Source organism: Dunckerocampus dactyliophorus, chromosome 8 (assembly GCF_027744805.1).
Source record: "Dunckerocampus dactyliophorus isolate RoL2022-P2 chromosome 8, RoL_Ddac_1.1, whole genome shotgun sequence".
NCBI lineage: Eukaryota > Metazoa > Chordata > Actinopteri > Syngnathiformes > Syngnathidae > Dunckerocampus > Dunckerocampus dactyliophorus.
The window spans coordinates 4,040,562-4,053,342 of record NC_072826.1 but is presented as its reverse complement, the minus strand read 5'-3'; the positions used below and the strand labels follow the sequence as shown (position 1 = coordinate 4,053,342).

The window sequence follows — 12,781 nt, the reverse complement described above, 5'->3', positions numbered from 1 at the left end:
ATACACAAAAAAAGCTGTGCTTGGATTTATTTTAAGGAAAAACCTAGCATGATGTTGCTGTTGCTGAGTGTAATGTTAGCACTTTAGCTTACATAGCTGTGCTAGCCTTGCTAACGTTTATATGGGACAGGATAGTTTTACCCATGTGTTGTAATAGTAATACGTTGTTGTATATACAGTATGTGATATATGGCATCTGTTACATTAGAAAAGCGCATTGTTACAGTGTACAGTAGAACCTCTGTTGTTTATTCTTTCCAAAAGGTGTGACGAAAACCGACATGTACAAAAACCGAGGCATTTTTCCTCGTTAGCTCGCTAGCTTATTAGCTAGTGGTCGTCTAGAGTCGCTGCGCCTGCAGTATGAGTTGTGCAATGTGGCGTAAACAACGAATATACTGTATATAGGTGTGTGAAGGTCACTATAGGCGTGTTATTGTATATCTACAGACTCTAATAATGTTAAAATCCGTATTTCTAAAGTCATAAAGTTTTTCTATGCTCTAACTACGAAAATATTCCATTTACAGTAAACCCGATCACGTTAAACGAAGGTCAGCGATATACGAGTCGATGTTGGAATACTTTCGTAGTTAGAGCATACAAAACCTGTTTGACTTTTTAAATACGGGTTTTAACATTATTACAGACCTGTAGACGTGAAATAACGCCCCAATAGTCAGTTTTACACTCCTGTTTGTTTACATCAGATTGCTCAGGCTACAAGATCTCTCCTGCGCTAGCATAGCAAGCTACCGAGCTAACTAGTTAGCCTTTCCAATTTAGTTTTTCTAACTTTAAGAAAGTACTTGAAACGGAGCGGGGAAGGAGAACGAAGACAAAGAAACGTACCACTTCCAAACGGAACCAGTTGAGAATCTTTTTTCCACGTCAGTCATGGCATGTCGGCTCGGCTGGCTCAGTAGCCAGTCTCCATGTGTGAAAGGTAATGTCATCTAACGTCACGTCTCATCACATTACTGATGCCTAGTGACCACAACACGACACATAACTTGTCTTTCAATATTTTTGGACTAATAGTAGGCCATAGTCAACCATGAAACTGCGATCATGCAATGCAATATTGTACAAAAGCCGAGGCAAGTTTTTTGATGAAAACCTAATCATACAAAAACTGGGACGTACTGTGCATGTAAAAAGTGGATAAAGTACACAATAGCACTTCTGGAAACACACAAACTCAACTCATTAGCATTAAAACTACAAACACACACACACACACACACACACAACGATGTGTTCCCAATAGGGCTTACTAAAAATACTTTTTAAACTGTACAAATTCCAGCATCAAGGCTGATCTTGGTTATATTTTTCTTTTGCAAATGTGTCAGTAGCTTCAACTTATCTTTTTCATGATTTTTCTCTTGTGATTGCACTTCCCAGCAGATGTTTCTTCTTAAGCTTGTCTGTTTGAAAGAATTTATAGCAGTCCTGTTGACTTCATGTTGTGGCGTGACAGCAGCATCCATGAGAAAACCACTAACAAATACATGCAGCATTGCAGCAGAAGATGTTGGAAGCCTTTAATATACAAAAGAACAAAAAAAAAACAAGTCCCCTATTCAGTTGTCTAGGCTTGCTTCTTCTTGGCTGGGAGGTTTCCTTTTAATGGGAATGATACAGACCCCGTTCCTGGCCTCTTTTAGTCGCCACCAGCGGCCCAACCTGCATAAAAGAGCATGTATAACTGGAAATAATATATTTTACCTATCAAGCACACACACTGTCGGGACAAAGGTATTGACATGTAGCTTTAAACCCATGCCCATCGTGTATCATTACACAGGAATCACAAGCTTGTTAGACTACGTTATCTTAAATAACAGGTGAGTCCCAAGCAAAACACATTCCCCCTTGGGATTAAAAAAGGACAACACCGCCATCTAGTGGACACCTGTGTATCCCAGGCGGTTGCTATGGTAACAGCAGCATTCAATCACCTGTGCTCCTGTCCGACTCCTGCCACCAAGAAGTGACCAGAGTGGGAAAACTTTAAGCTGTTGACAAAGCCCACCTGAAAAGGAAGAATGCAAAATCAGGAGCGCCGTGGCGGGAACTTGTCCTGAGTGGAATTTATTTACCAGTGGGACGTCAAAGAGAGGCTGCAGTCCTCGATAATTCTGACCGCACTTCCACAGCTGCACCTTCGAGTTGCTGGAACCTGGAGAGCATGACACAAAACGTCACTCAAGGAGATGTGAGTATAATCTTGCTCTGAATACATTTGCATTCATTTCCAGGCTTTCATCACAGCGTGTGCATGCAGACTCTCACTGCCAAAGACACCTGAGGCTACAACGTCGGAGTTCTGAAGCGCGGCCACGGCGGCGACCCAGTGGGGCTGCTCCAGCCCGGCATCGCCGTGGCAACCATGAGCCTGCTTCACCGTGCAGAGCGGCTTCTTCTTGTTGACGCTCCAAAGACACACCGAGCTGAGGGCGAGGAAAGCACCATTACCAAAACTAAACACGTCTACAGTCATCCCTCGTTTATTGCGGCTAATTGGTTCCAGACCCGACCGGGATAAGTGAATTTCCGCTAAGTAGGATTCAATATGAATAAATGCAATATTTTTGTAGTTATGGCATAGAAAACCTGTTTACAAGCTTTTAAGTAAGTTTTTTAAACATTATTAGAGCCCTCTAGACATGAAATAACACCCCTACAGTCACCTTTACATTTGTATTACACCATAGAGTAGATATAATCACAGAAAATTAGACATAAATAAGATAACAGGCTCAGACGTTAGCAGTTCCTGCAGTTTTTTCCAGACAGCGTACGTCCTGCAGTGGCTATTGTCTCAACAATGTATTGTAATGGCGACTTTAAATGGCTTACACTTGTATTACCCAATATAGTAGACATACAAGTAAATAAGCCATTTAAGATGTAAATAAAACTCCTGCGTAAATGTGTTCCCGAGGAGACCTTAGTGGCGGGCGGACAGATGTGTGGAGGACAGGAAGTGACGCCTGAAGTTTGGAGTTGAGTTTTAGCTTGTCGTGGGTTAGGGCCCCAAAAGTAGCCCGTGTTATTATTATGTTGTGAGATCATTTAAACCTGCAATAAATGCCTGGACTGGTGATCTCTTCTGGTGCTTGTCTCATCAAACAGTTACTGTCACCTAGTGGCCAATGTAGAATACTACATTCACAATTAGAATGCTTCTTCTTATGCCTTGTACTTCATTTAGTTAGTTCATTTTGCTATTTTCCTGCTTGAAAATGCTTAATTTAGGACAAGAATATGTACAAGTTGCTTAAATATGCGTATTTTTACTAATAATAGGCTGTATTCAACCACAAAACAGCAATCGTGTGTTAATGAATTGTTGAAAACCTGCGATAGAGTGAGGGTGCAATGTAGCGAGGGACGACTGTATAGATATATGTATATGACAAAGGTTGCGTTGATGACACCACGTACCCGTCGTCAGCTCCTGTGATCATGTGCTCCTCGTTAATCAGCTGGATGCAATCAATTGAACCTCTGCAGCAAACACAAACATGGCAAAATAATAGATCATTATATTAATTCCTTGTAAATGCCCCTAAGTCGGTCCCGCTTATGTCGACAACCCGTCTGTGTGGACCAACTCGTCAAGTCCTGGTCCACCGTTTTCTTATTATTATTAAAAAGTGCCCACCTAAGTTGACGTTTAAACTTAAAGGGCTTCCACAGTATTAAATAAGAACACTCCCACTTTATTCAGCAACATAACGATGTTCCCACCTGATCACTGCCATCACAGAGTTGCAGTCATTCTATAGTAAAAGTGCCACCAAGTGAGACACTTACTCGTGTCCGTGGAAGACCAGCTGCGACTCCTCTGCGATTTTCCACACTCGCACGGAGCCGTCGCGCCCGCCGGCCGTCACGCAGCGTTCTCGGCTCAGACTGTCCAGTCCCGTGATGGCGTCCTGATGGCCAAAGCTTTAAGACCAAATCAAAATCATGAAATGAGGACCAAGAAAAGCACGAGATGGGCTGTATCAAAAATTAAAAATACCATCTGTCCCTTCGAATAATGTGGGGTTTTGATTGACACAAGCATAACGTAATTTCCCCCAAATGGTGACCTCCTCCCTCATAGACACCATGCTCCGAATGATTGTTCACTTAAACACCACAACCCAAATAGACGCCTTCTTTTTACCCATCAGGGGAAAAAAACTTAATAGTTGCTGCCAATCCAATCCACTTTATTTATATAGCACATTTTAGAAACACTGTTTCCAAAGTGCTGCACAGACTAGTAAAAGCAGAAATAAGTCAAAGTAGAAATTACTACAGTAAAAACTAAAAGATCAAATAAAAACAAAGACACTTAAAACAGTAAAATATTTGAAACAAGAAGTAAAAACAATAAAAGCAATAAATACAAGAAGTAAGTAAAATAAATAATTGAAATATAATAGAATAAAAACTAAAATAAATAAAACCAATTCAAACTTAAACAAAAGAATAAAAGACACAGAGGACCACACGACTCACACCGAGTTAAAAGCCTGAGAATAAAAGTGGGTTTTAAGACGAGACTTAAAGCTTTCAATTGGGGGGGCTGTTTTTACATGAGGGGCGAGAGTGCTCCACAGCTTTGGGCCAACTACGGAAAAGGCCCGGTCTCCCCTGGTCTTAAGTCTCTTCGCTGGCCTTTGGACCTCAATGTGCGCCATGAGAATTTATCTATTGCTAACTTTGATTATTTATTGCTAAATGACTTTATTGTAATACTTCTGTTTCCCCGACTCCATCATTGCATGATTTGAACCACTGCAACGTGTTTTGAAATTTCAAAATGAAAGTTTCAATTGATCAGCTACTAGTATGACATTAAAAACAGCCATTGTGAGGCAGTGGAGTGCACCCACGATATGAAGCACCTTGTTAAATGCATGCTTCTATGACAGTGTCGATCCAAACTGAGCATTTATCATCTTTTGATGCAGCTCATCGTTTGTACATTGTGCAGGAGTACCCAATAAACTGCCCGCTGGGTGCGTGCTCGCATGAATAACTCACAGAGTCTCCACGTAGGCGTTTTCATCCACGTTCCACACTTTGACGGAGCGATCGTGCGAGGAGCTGTACAGGTCGTGAGTGCCCTTCCTGAACGAGATACCCTAGAAAGCAAACCGGCAACTTGTAAGTAATAAAAAAAAGGACCAAGTAAAAGGTTGTTGCCGAGCGACATACCGACACGGGGCCTTTGTGTCCTGTGAATTTGTAAAGATGTTTGCACGTTTCAGCCTCCCAAATCATGATCAGCTTGTTCATGTCGCCAGTGGCCTGATAGGAGAACATTTTCCATGTTAGGCACTCTTCTTCAAGACGTTAAGAGGGACTTGCAGTGGTCCTCACCAAGTATTTGCCATCTGACGATATAGACATACACAGGATGTGAGCTGTGTGTCCGACGTGGCGATCCTCCGTACCTTTCCTGCCACCGTGTATGACCTGCAGCTTTTTACCGCTCTCAACATCCCCTGAAGAAACAAGACGACTAAATAAAGCAGACAATTTACACACATCCCCCACACCCCAGTGGCGAGAGCACAGGAGCCGTGACCGTGAGGTACGTAGGTCTTTAGCTCCACGGAAAATGAAAAACCTTCCCATTTCTGCCTTACTCTGATTTAGATACACAATTCTCACATTCAAAAAAAACTAGGGCTGTCAAAATGACACCAAAGTTTAATCAAATTAATCAGTTTGCAAATTAATTAATCACAGATAATCTCCACTTGCAACTATGTGTGAAATGCGCCCATTTTTACTGTATTTTATGCACAGAAACTGAAAATTTAACTCAACCTAAAAGATAACACACGTCTGAAAAGACATGTGCCGAACTAGTCTCTTTAACAGTAGCACAACATTTGAAGCACACATGTTCTGAGCCATGAGAGGCTGCATTCAAAGACATCACGTAATTGAAGTTTAATTCCCATGTTTTGGGTGTTGATGTATTTTCTGGGATTTCCGAGCACACTTAAATGCAGCATATTGTACTGCCACAGTAAGAGTTACATTAGTGAGTGATAAAAATATCCACTTACTCTGTTTATTTAGACCACACATACATGCGTAATAAAGACGTTATCGTGATGTTCGGAGTGTCTGTGAGCTCACCTTGTTTAGTCGTCTCGTGACAATGAGGAAGTTCCGCTGACAAGCGGACAAGAGACGTGTTTGTGAGTTGGAGATACATATATGGTGTTGGAATTAAACTACTGCCGATGTGTTCAGGTCAGAATAAAGTTATAAAAGAGCGTCAGCCTCTGTGTGGGGGACGCTATTGTGCCTCCATCTGCCGTCATAACAGAGAGGCGTGGCTTGATGCGCATGCGTTAACTACGCTAAGAATTTTAACATAATTCAATAAATTTGTTACTGTGCTATTTTTGACAGCCCTAAAAAAACAACACTTTCCAGCAGGAATTTCCACAAAAAAAAAGAAACGTTGCAAATGTAGAATTGTGTCTGTTGAAGGTACCCACACTTAATGATGGAGCAGTCTTTCGCAGCAGAGAAGATGCACTTGTCGTCGGGACTGATGACCAGGCAGGTGATGGGCAGCTTGTGTCCTCTTAGAAGACGGATTTCGGAAGCATCAGGCGGCATTAGCTGAAAGACAAACAGAATATGCAAAAGAAAATCACTGTCAAATTCCCTCCAACATTACAGTGAGTGTTTGTATTACTTACATCTTTGGCGATAAGTCGCTGAAGTTTTCCTTTCTGTTCAAGCTGTGAAAAACAAGATCAATGCAACAACATACTTAACTCTTCTTCTCGTGTGTGTGAGTAACCAAGACACTTCTTACCACATCGTCTTGAAGCCTCCCAGCAATCAGGTCAGTCTCAAACGACTCGCCTTCCGCCTTGTTTTCTTCTAATGAAGACAAAGCAATGAAGATGTAGAGGTGTAGCTTTATGAACAAAGTACAGAGCTTACCTTCTTCCTTCAGCTGACTGAGGTAAAGTTTGGCTAATCTAAGCTTCTTCTCCTGTGGCGTCTCATCATATTCATGTTCCTCTTTGGACTGCCTTTTCTTGCCAGCGATGGGACTGATCACATAGGCGGTTGTTGTTACAAAAACAAGTCATCAAGCAACACTGTTTTACATGAGTTGTGTGCGTACCCCTCTGCCTCAGAGTCGCTGGAAATCTCTTCGTTGTACTTTAAGTTCTGTTTCTTGCTTTTTACTTTACCACCAGAATCGCCGTCACCCTATGGGATAATGATAAAACATACAACGCTAGTTTACGTGTAAAAATATAATAAAGTGCTAAAGTGTCAGGTATGTTAGCAGTTGTGGATGCTGGCAAGCAGTCCACCACACTTACCTTGCGTTTGGACACAGTTGCATTTTTCCCCGTTTTTCCTAATTTAGGTTTCTGTGACGCCTTTATAAAGAAAGGCGAAGACATGGCAGAGGGCGTAAAGATAAAGTAACACACAACCTATTGTCGACAAATCGCAACTTTCTCAAGATTCAAGTCAACATTGGATCCACATGGGTAACATGCAGTTCAACCTAACCACAAAATGAAGCGGAAGTGGATCTTGGCTCTGATTGGCTTCTGCTTACTTGAGCCCGCCTTTTTAAAAATTCTGGAATTCTATTGGCGTGTATTACAGTCTTAGAAGAGCAGGAAATAGTCCTGAGGAAATATGCTTCCCCCTGGGAGACACGGGTCGCTGCTTTGTTCCGCCTGGAAAAGAAAATAATCAAACAACGTGCTTTTTCCTTACAGTTTCATCATGCGCATGTTCAAAATAAATAAAATACGTTTCCTTCATTAATTTTGCTTCAAACCCTTAGCGCTGGTGATAAAAAGTGGACATTGTGACACTAGGATCCATGCACTGTACTACTGCAGTAGTACTACTACTTCCTCTACTACGCAGTATTACCATTTATTGCATTGTCTTTGTCCTCAGTGGGTGTCGTTAGACTTTTATTCATCAAGACAAATTGAAAGGACAGGTGAGGTTTATTTGAAAGGTTATGCAATTAATAACGCACGTATTGCTCCTAACCCAGAGAGAGTTTGTGTTTCTGACTAGGAGCTAAGTAGGTAGCAGAGGGGGGGTCGAGCTGAGGACACAGTGTGGACTTAACTTTCCATTTTTGTGTGTGCGTGGAAGTACGACATCATTCCCTGCCCTCAACTTGACAAAATGTATCTTCACTCTGCAGGTTTTCGTTGAAGCCTTATGCCACCTAAGAGAGAAGCCGGAGCGTCTCCATCCCAACCGCCGGTAAAGATGCTAAAGATCAACACGGTCCCACAGGAGGCTGGTCCAATGGAAGACAAGTTCGGTTTGGCCGACGAGTCCACTTACTCCCCCTTTCTCAGCACCGAGGTGTGATCATGTTGGGTTAAACTGGGCATCAACATTAGTTGTTCTCTACTGCGCGCCCATCACTGGCGTGCTTTTCTTTTCTCACCTGGTTGCAGGAATTTGAAGAGATTGAAGTTGGTTCGAGTCCAGGCATCCGAACCGACACCATCAGCCTGCTGATGAAGATAGAGCAGCTGCAGGCCCAACTCAAGTATGAACGCAGATGTCGAGTATTGGCAGAGAGAGAGCTGCGGGAGCTGAAAGGTAGGAGGAAGGAAGGAGGACTGGAAGACTTTTTTGTTTACGTATCGGCCACAACTTCACAACTAACAAGTATGGTACAAAACAGCAGCAACAGAGCCAATGTTGTAATACTGATAATTTAATCATAATTACATTTTAACTTAATCTTTATTATACTAACTAGAGGTGCACAATAATTATCAGGCCGGTAATTATCGGGCAGATATGAGGGAATTATCACATCATACATGCAATAACATTAAAAATAGCTCAGATAACTGATAATTATAGAGGCGAGATTTTAAACGTACTGTGTGGGTGAGCAAATCAAGCGCTCCTTGTTTCTCCTGCCTGTGACATTAACGGCCTGTCCTATCTTCCCCTGAGCTCACTTGTAAACAAACAATCACTTTAAAACATTTCGTGTGGTGGTTATACCAAATGGTCTGCGATGGGGGGGGGGGACAACATTGAACACAGGAATAAAACCTTATCAGCCACCTGAAATGCCGGCAAAGCTACGACACCTGGGGCTTATTGTGCCGCGGCATTTGAAAAGTGCAAAAGGTTTGCCAGAAGGCTCCGTGGCGTCACACCGGCTACTCTGAGTATGTACCCGAATACAGTGCACCTTGCTGGGCATGTATAGTACAAAACACAGCAGCAGCACAGCCTAATAGTGGCAATTTTAGAATAATTACTTTTCATTTAATGTGAATTATCGGGGCCAATATGAGGGAATCATGACGTGATACCAATAATTACGATCACATTAAAAATAGCTCTGATAACCGATAAATTAAAAAAAGGCTCCAATGAGGCAAGATTACCCGTACTGTGCGGGTGAGCGAATGAAGCGCTCCTTTTTTTTCTCCTGCCTGTGGCGTTAGCGGACAGTCGTAACTTCCCCTGAGCTCATTCACTTAAAGATGTCGGACATTGTACGAAATGCTCCGCGATGAGAGGGGGAAAAAACCCATCGAGCACACACAAAAAACTTCTGAGTCACCTGAAATGCCAGCGCTGCGGCGTTTGAAAATTGCAAAAGGTTTGCCAGAGACCTCCGTGGTGTCACACCGGCTGCTGGGAGCATGTGGCCGAATACAGTGCACCTTGCTGGGCCACAGCAGGTGGCTCCCTCCGCTCTATACTCTGGTTCTCCTGATAGTAGTGATGTGCTAGTAGTAATGTCATATTTGATTAGGACAAATCAGCAGGTACAGTTGGTCAAACCCTAATTTGTTCCAGTCCTTCTTACCTCCAGGTGTGCCCAAACTACACTTTAATCTAAATTTTAAAAAGTAGATATAAAAAAGTCGGTTATTGGTATCATTTTGATCTTGAGAGGCAGAAAGTTGTTGGTGTCAGTTTGAAAAAAAGATATACTGTATCCTGCATCTTTAATACTAACTATGCATTTTTATAATTTCATATTATTGTAGACATATATTTGTACCATTTGTACCAATAAAGGCCTCGCCTCTAAAAAAAGAAAAAATGCCATACTCCTAATAGACGCCTCATACTCTCTGCAGTTGAGTAGATAAACTCACCCAGCCGCCATACGAGCATATGAGAATACGATACTTTTGTTATTCATGTGTTTTCCCACAGTATTGTTGTGCGTAAGTCCATTGGCCTAGCCACATGCTAACACGCGATGCATCTGTGCAGAGATGAACACGCTCATGATGCAAATGAGACACACGGCTCACGAACTGCGAGCCACTCTGGATCACGTCCTCCAAGGCGGCGACCCGGTGATGGCGGCGCACAACTCTCAAGACGAAGCCATGTCTTTCCTGGCGGAGCACGAGGCCGGCATGGTGGCGGACATGCCGGAGGTCAGCGCTCGTTTGTCAGTTGTCGTCAGACGAAGCTGTCACCACGTACTGATTCTTTCATACCCTCAGGACAACCACGACATCCTGTACCTCGCCGAGAACCTCAGGGTTCCACGGAATCTCTACGAGCGCATCGCCGAAATCGCAGACTACAAGAAGTACACCTCGGCGCTGCTCATGATGCTTTTCGACAGAGAGACCCTGGCCACGCACTCTCTGCAGGGACGTAGGAACACCATCACCGGGGAGGACTGCCACAAACCTCAGCTGCCACCTGACATCCTCCGAAGCATCATCGGTAGGTTTTAAAGCTTTTATTTTGGCAGCACAACTCTCGTGCGTGTGGCCTGTATGCACTCCCTACACTGTCTGAGCATTAAAAGTAAGATCACAAGCTAATTTAATCGTCTGTGAATTTTCTCCAGAGAACCCCTAATGCGGCTCAGTAGTGTCTGCTCTCCACATGCCTGTATGCACTCCCTACAATGTCTGTGCTGGAAACATTACATTACAGCCTTATCTAACATCTGTGCATGTCACAATAACTCATACTACAGCTCAGTTGTGCAAAAGGCCTCCACTCGCCTGTATGTACTCCCTACAATGTCTGAACACTAAAAGTGCAATCACAGGCTACTTCAAAATAAATGCATTTACTCCAGTCCACTCAGAATGTGGCTCAGCAGCGTGTATAACCTCCACATGCTTGTATGTGCTCCCTACCATGTCTCAGCATGCTTCTAGAAGTGTGAGAGGCTGTAAAAGATTAGCGTTATACTGTAGATATTTTTGCTAAAGTGTCATAGCACTTAATAAGCGGCCAATCAGATTGCAGTCATGTGGCAGCTAGGGGGCCTATTAGCACGGGGTGTGGAGTACTATGATTGATTGACTGTATAGCTTTATAGTCGTCATTTCACTTATTAATTTCTCAGCATTCACATCCAGCTTGACAGCACTGTACAGTAAGAGGACCTTTATAAAGGCTTTATAAATAGTTTATATATAAGTTAAAAAGGTGACGAAATAAGCATCACTGCATTTTTTAGCTTTAGGTTTATGCTCACTATTCGGTATTCTAAGCTACTGCCACACCTCAACCCTCTGGTGTTGCTTCTAGCAATAAAGCATGAACACCGCCGTCCTTTACAAGTCCTTCATTTGGGCCACGCTTCGTTTTCCAGATCACGTGGCGGTCAAATTCGGCGTGGACAGCAGCCAGATCAAAACGGCCATCCGGACCAAGTTGAACAACGAGGACAAACTGTTGAAGAAGAGACTGGGCTTGGTAAAAGGCGAACACAAAGCTAGCGTAGATGCGTCACTCCTGCCCGACAACGCATCGATATGATGCCAGTCAGTAGTCTTCCTTGGCCTTCGTCCTCTTCGTCTGCTCTCGTGTGTGTGTGCGTGCGTGCGTGCGTGCGTGCGTGCGTGCGTGCGTGCGTGTGATGTACTGTAACTGTGTGACGAGGCACCTCTGCTAATCTAGATGATTCACTAGTGACATTTAGTGCTTGCATTAGGTTATTTTCTAACTTTTATAGGAATACACTTTTTAAAAAACGCGTACGGCTCTCATGTAGAAAGTGTTACGTAACGAGGAGATCTACACATAACGCGCACACGCGTGATATTGAGGTAGGTAGCGGTCAACAAGTGTTCTCATTTGAGGCTTCCCCCCCTCAAGTATCCATTTGTGAGCCAACAAGGACGCTACGTCGACTTGAACGGATGTCCAGCCCGATATGGCTGACTGTCACCTCCTCGCCATTCACGTCTCGTGTCCCAGCAAGAACCCTACTGGTTTTGCCTTGCAGATGCGCCTTTTTTTCCACTTTAATGTGATAATTTAGCTGGAGCTTCACAGCTTGGCTCATTGGCCACATCATTAGGTACACCTGTGCAATCTAACGGTACCTTCTTTGCAAAGACAACAATACTCGGTTTTGTGAGAGCATTTTGCAGCCACGTGAAAACATGTCGCTATCTTCCGAGCGATGGAACTGTAATGGACCAAGTTGCCCACTAGGTAGCGCTATAACACTATCCATACCCACGCAGTGTACCTAATGTTTTGGCTGCTGTGTGTACGTGCACATAAACAGTATATGTTTGTTGTTGTCGTGATTCACTACAATTGTGCCAATAATAAACTTTAGGAATGGTTACTCGCTGCTTGCTCTCGTACGCACTTCCTTCCATCAGCATGGATTTGGGGACTTTTGTCCTCCACCAGCAGATGTCAGTGTTGGGCTGGGCTTCTTGGGACATGTTTTACTGTGCAATGATGACCAAAATCACCCGAGGCGATA

The 12,781-nt window shown here is 43.3% G+C and overlaps 2 protein-coding genes across 3 annotated transcripts; one reads left to right on the top strand and one right to left on the bottom strand.

Annotated features, from left to right (window-relative positions):
- Positions 1 to 1,522: 1,522 nt before the first annotated feature.
- rrp9 (ribosomal RNA processing 9, U3 small nucleolar RNA binding protein) lies at positions 1,523 to 8,671 on the bottom strand. 2 transcript variants are annotated; one of them, XM_054783605.1, is made up of 16 exons: positions 8,486 to 8,671; positions 7,377 to 7,745; positions 7,172 to 7,260; positions 6,985 to 7,097; positions 6,854 to 6,921; positions 6,735 to 6,776; positions 6,528 to 6,654; positions 5,389 to 5,513; positions 5,224 to 5,316; positions 5,050 to 5,150; positions 3,826 to 3,960; positions 3,454 to 3,516; positions 2,299 to 2,456; positions 2,106 to 2,185; positions 1,965 to 2,038; positions 1,523 to 1,689 (listed from the first exon to the last, which is right to left on the bottom strand). In XM_054783605.1, the coding sequence occupies exons 2-16, from the start codon at positions 7,458 to 7,460 to the stop codon at positions 1,587 to 1,589; spliced, it is 1,455 nt and encodes a 484-aa protein (XP_054639580.1). In that variant the 5' UTR covers positions 7,461 to 7,745; positions 8,486 to 8,671; the 3' UTR covers positions 1,523 to 1,586. The 2 variants fall into 2 exon arrangements, with proteins under 2 accessions (XP_054639580.1, XP_054639581.1); XM_054783606.1 differs by having other exon boundaries at positions 2,311 to 2,456; positions 8,486 to 8,669.
- LOC129185928 (uncharacterized) lies at positions 7,886 to 12,650 on the top strand. The gene is made up of 6 exons (XM_054783610.1): positions 7,886 to 8,020; positions 8,234 to 8,400; positions 8,496 to 8,643; positions 10,297 to 10,466; positions 10,536 to 10,764; positions 11,651 to 12,650. The coding sequence occupies exons 2-6, from the start codon at positions 8,251 to 8,253 to the stop codon at positions 11,815 to 11,817; spliced, it is 864 nt and encodes a 287-aa protein (XP_054639585.1). The 5' UTR covers positions 7,886 to 8,020; positions 8,234 to 8,250; the 3' UTR covers positions 11,818 to 12,650.
- Positions 12,651 to 12,781: the final 131 nt, after the last annotated feature.

Excerpts from the sequence above, each read along its gene's own strand:
- rrp9 (XM_054783605.1), bottom strand. The coding sequence starts at position 7,460 with ATGTCTTCGCCTTTCTTTATAAAGGCGTCACAGAAACCTAAATTAGGA. Across the intron at positions 6,777-6,853 it reads GGAGGCTTCAAGACGATGTG|CTTGAACAGAAAGGAAAACT; the intron begins GTAAGAAGTGTC and ends TGTTTTTCACAG. Across the intron at positions 6,655-6,734 it reads AGCGACTTATCGCCAAAGAT|CTAATGCCGCCTGATGCTTC; the intron begins GTAAGTAATACA and ends TTTGTCTTTCAG.
- LOC129185928 (XM_054783610.1), top strand. The coding sequence starts at position 8,251 with ATGCCACCTAAGAGAGAAGCCGGAGCGTCTCCATCCCAACCGCCGGTA. Across the intron at positions 10,467-10,535 it reads TGGTGGCGGACATGCCGGAG|GACAACCACGACATCCTGTA; the intron begins GTCAGCGCTCGT and ends TCATACCCTCAG. Across the intron at positions 10,765-11,650 it reads CATCCTCCGAAGCATCATCG|ATCACGTGGCGGTCAAATTC; the intron begins GTAGGTTTTAAA and ends TTCGTTTTCCAG.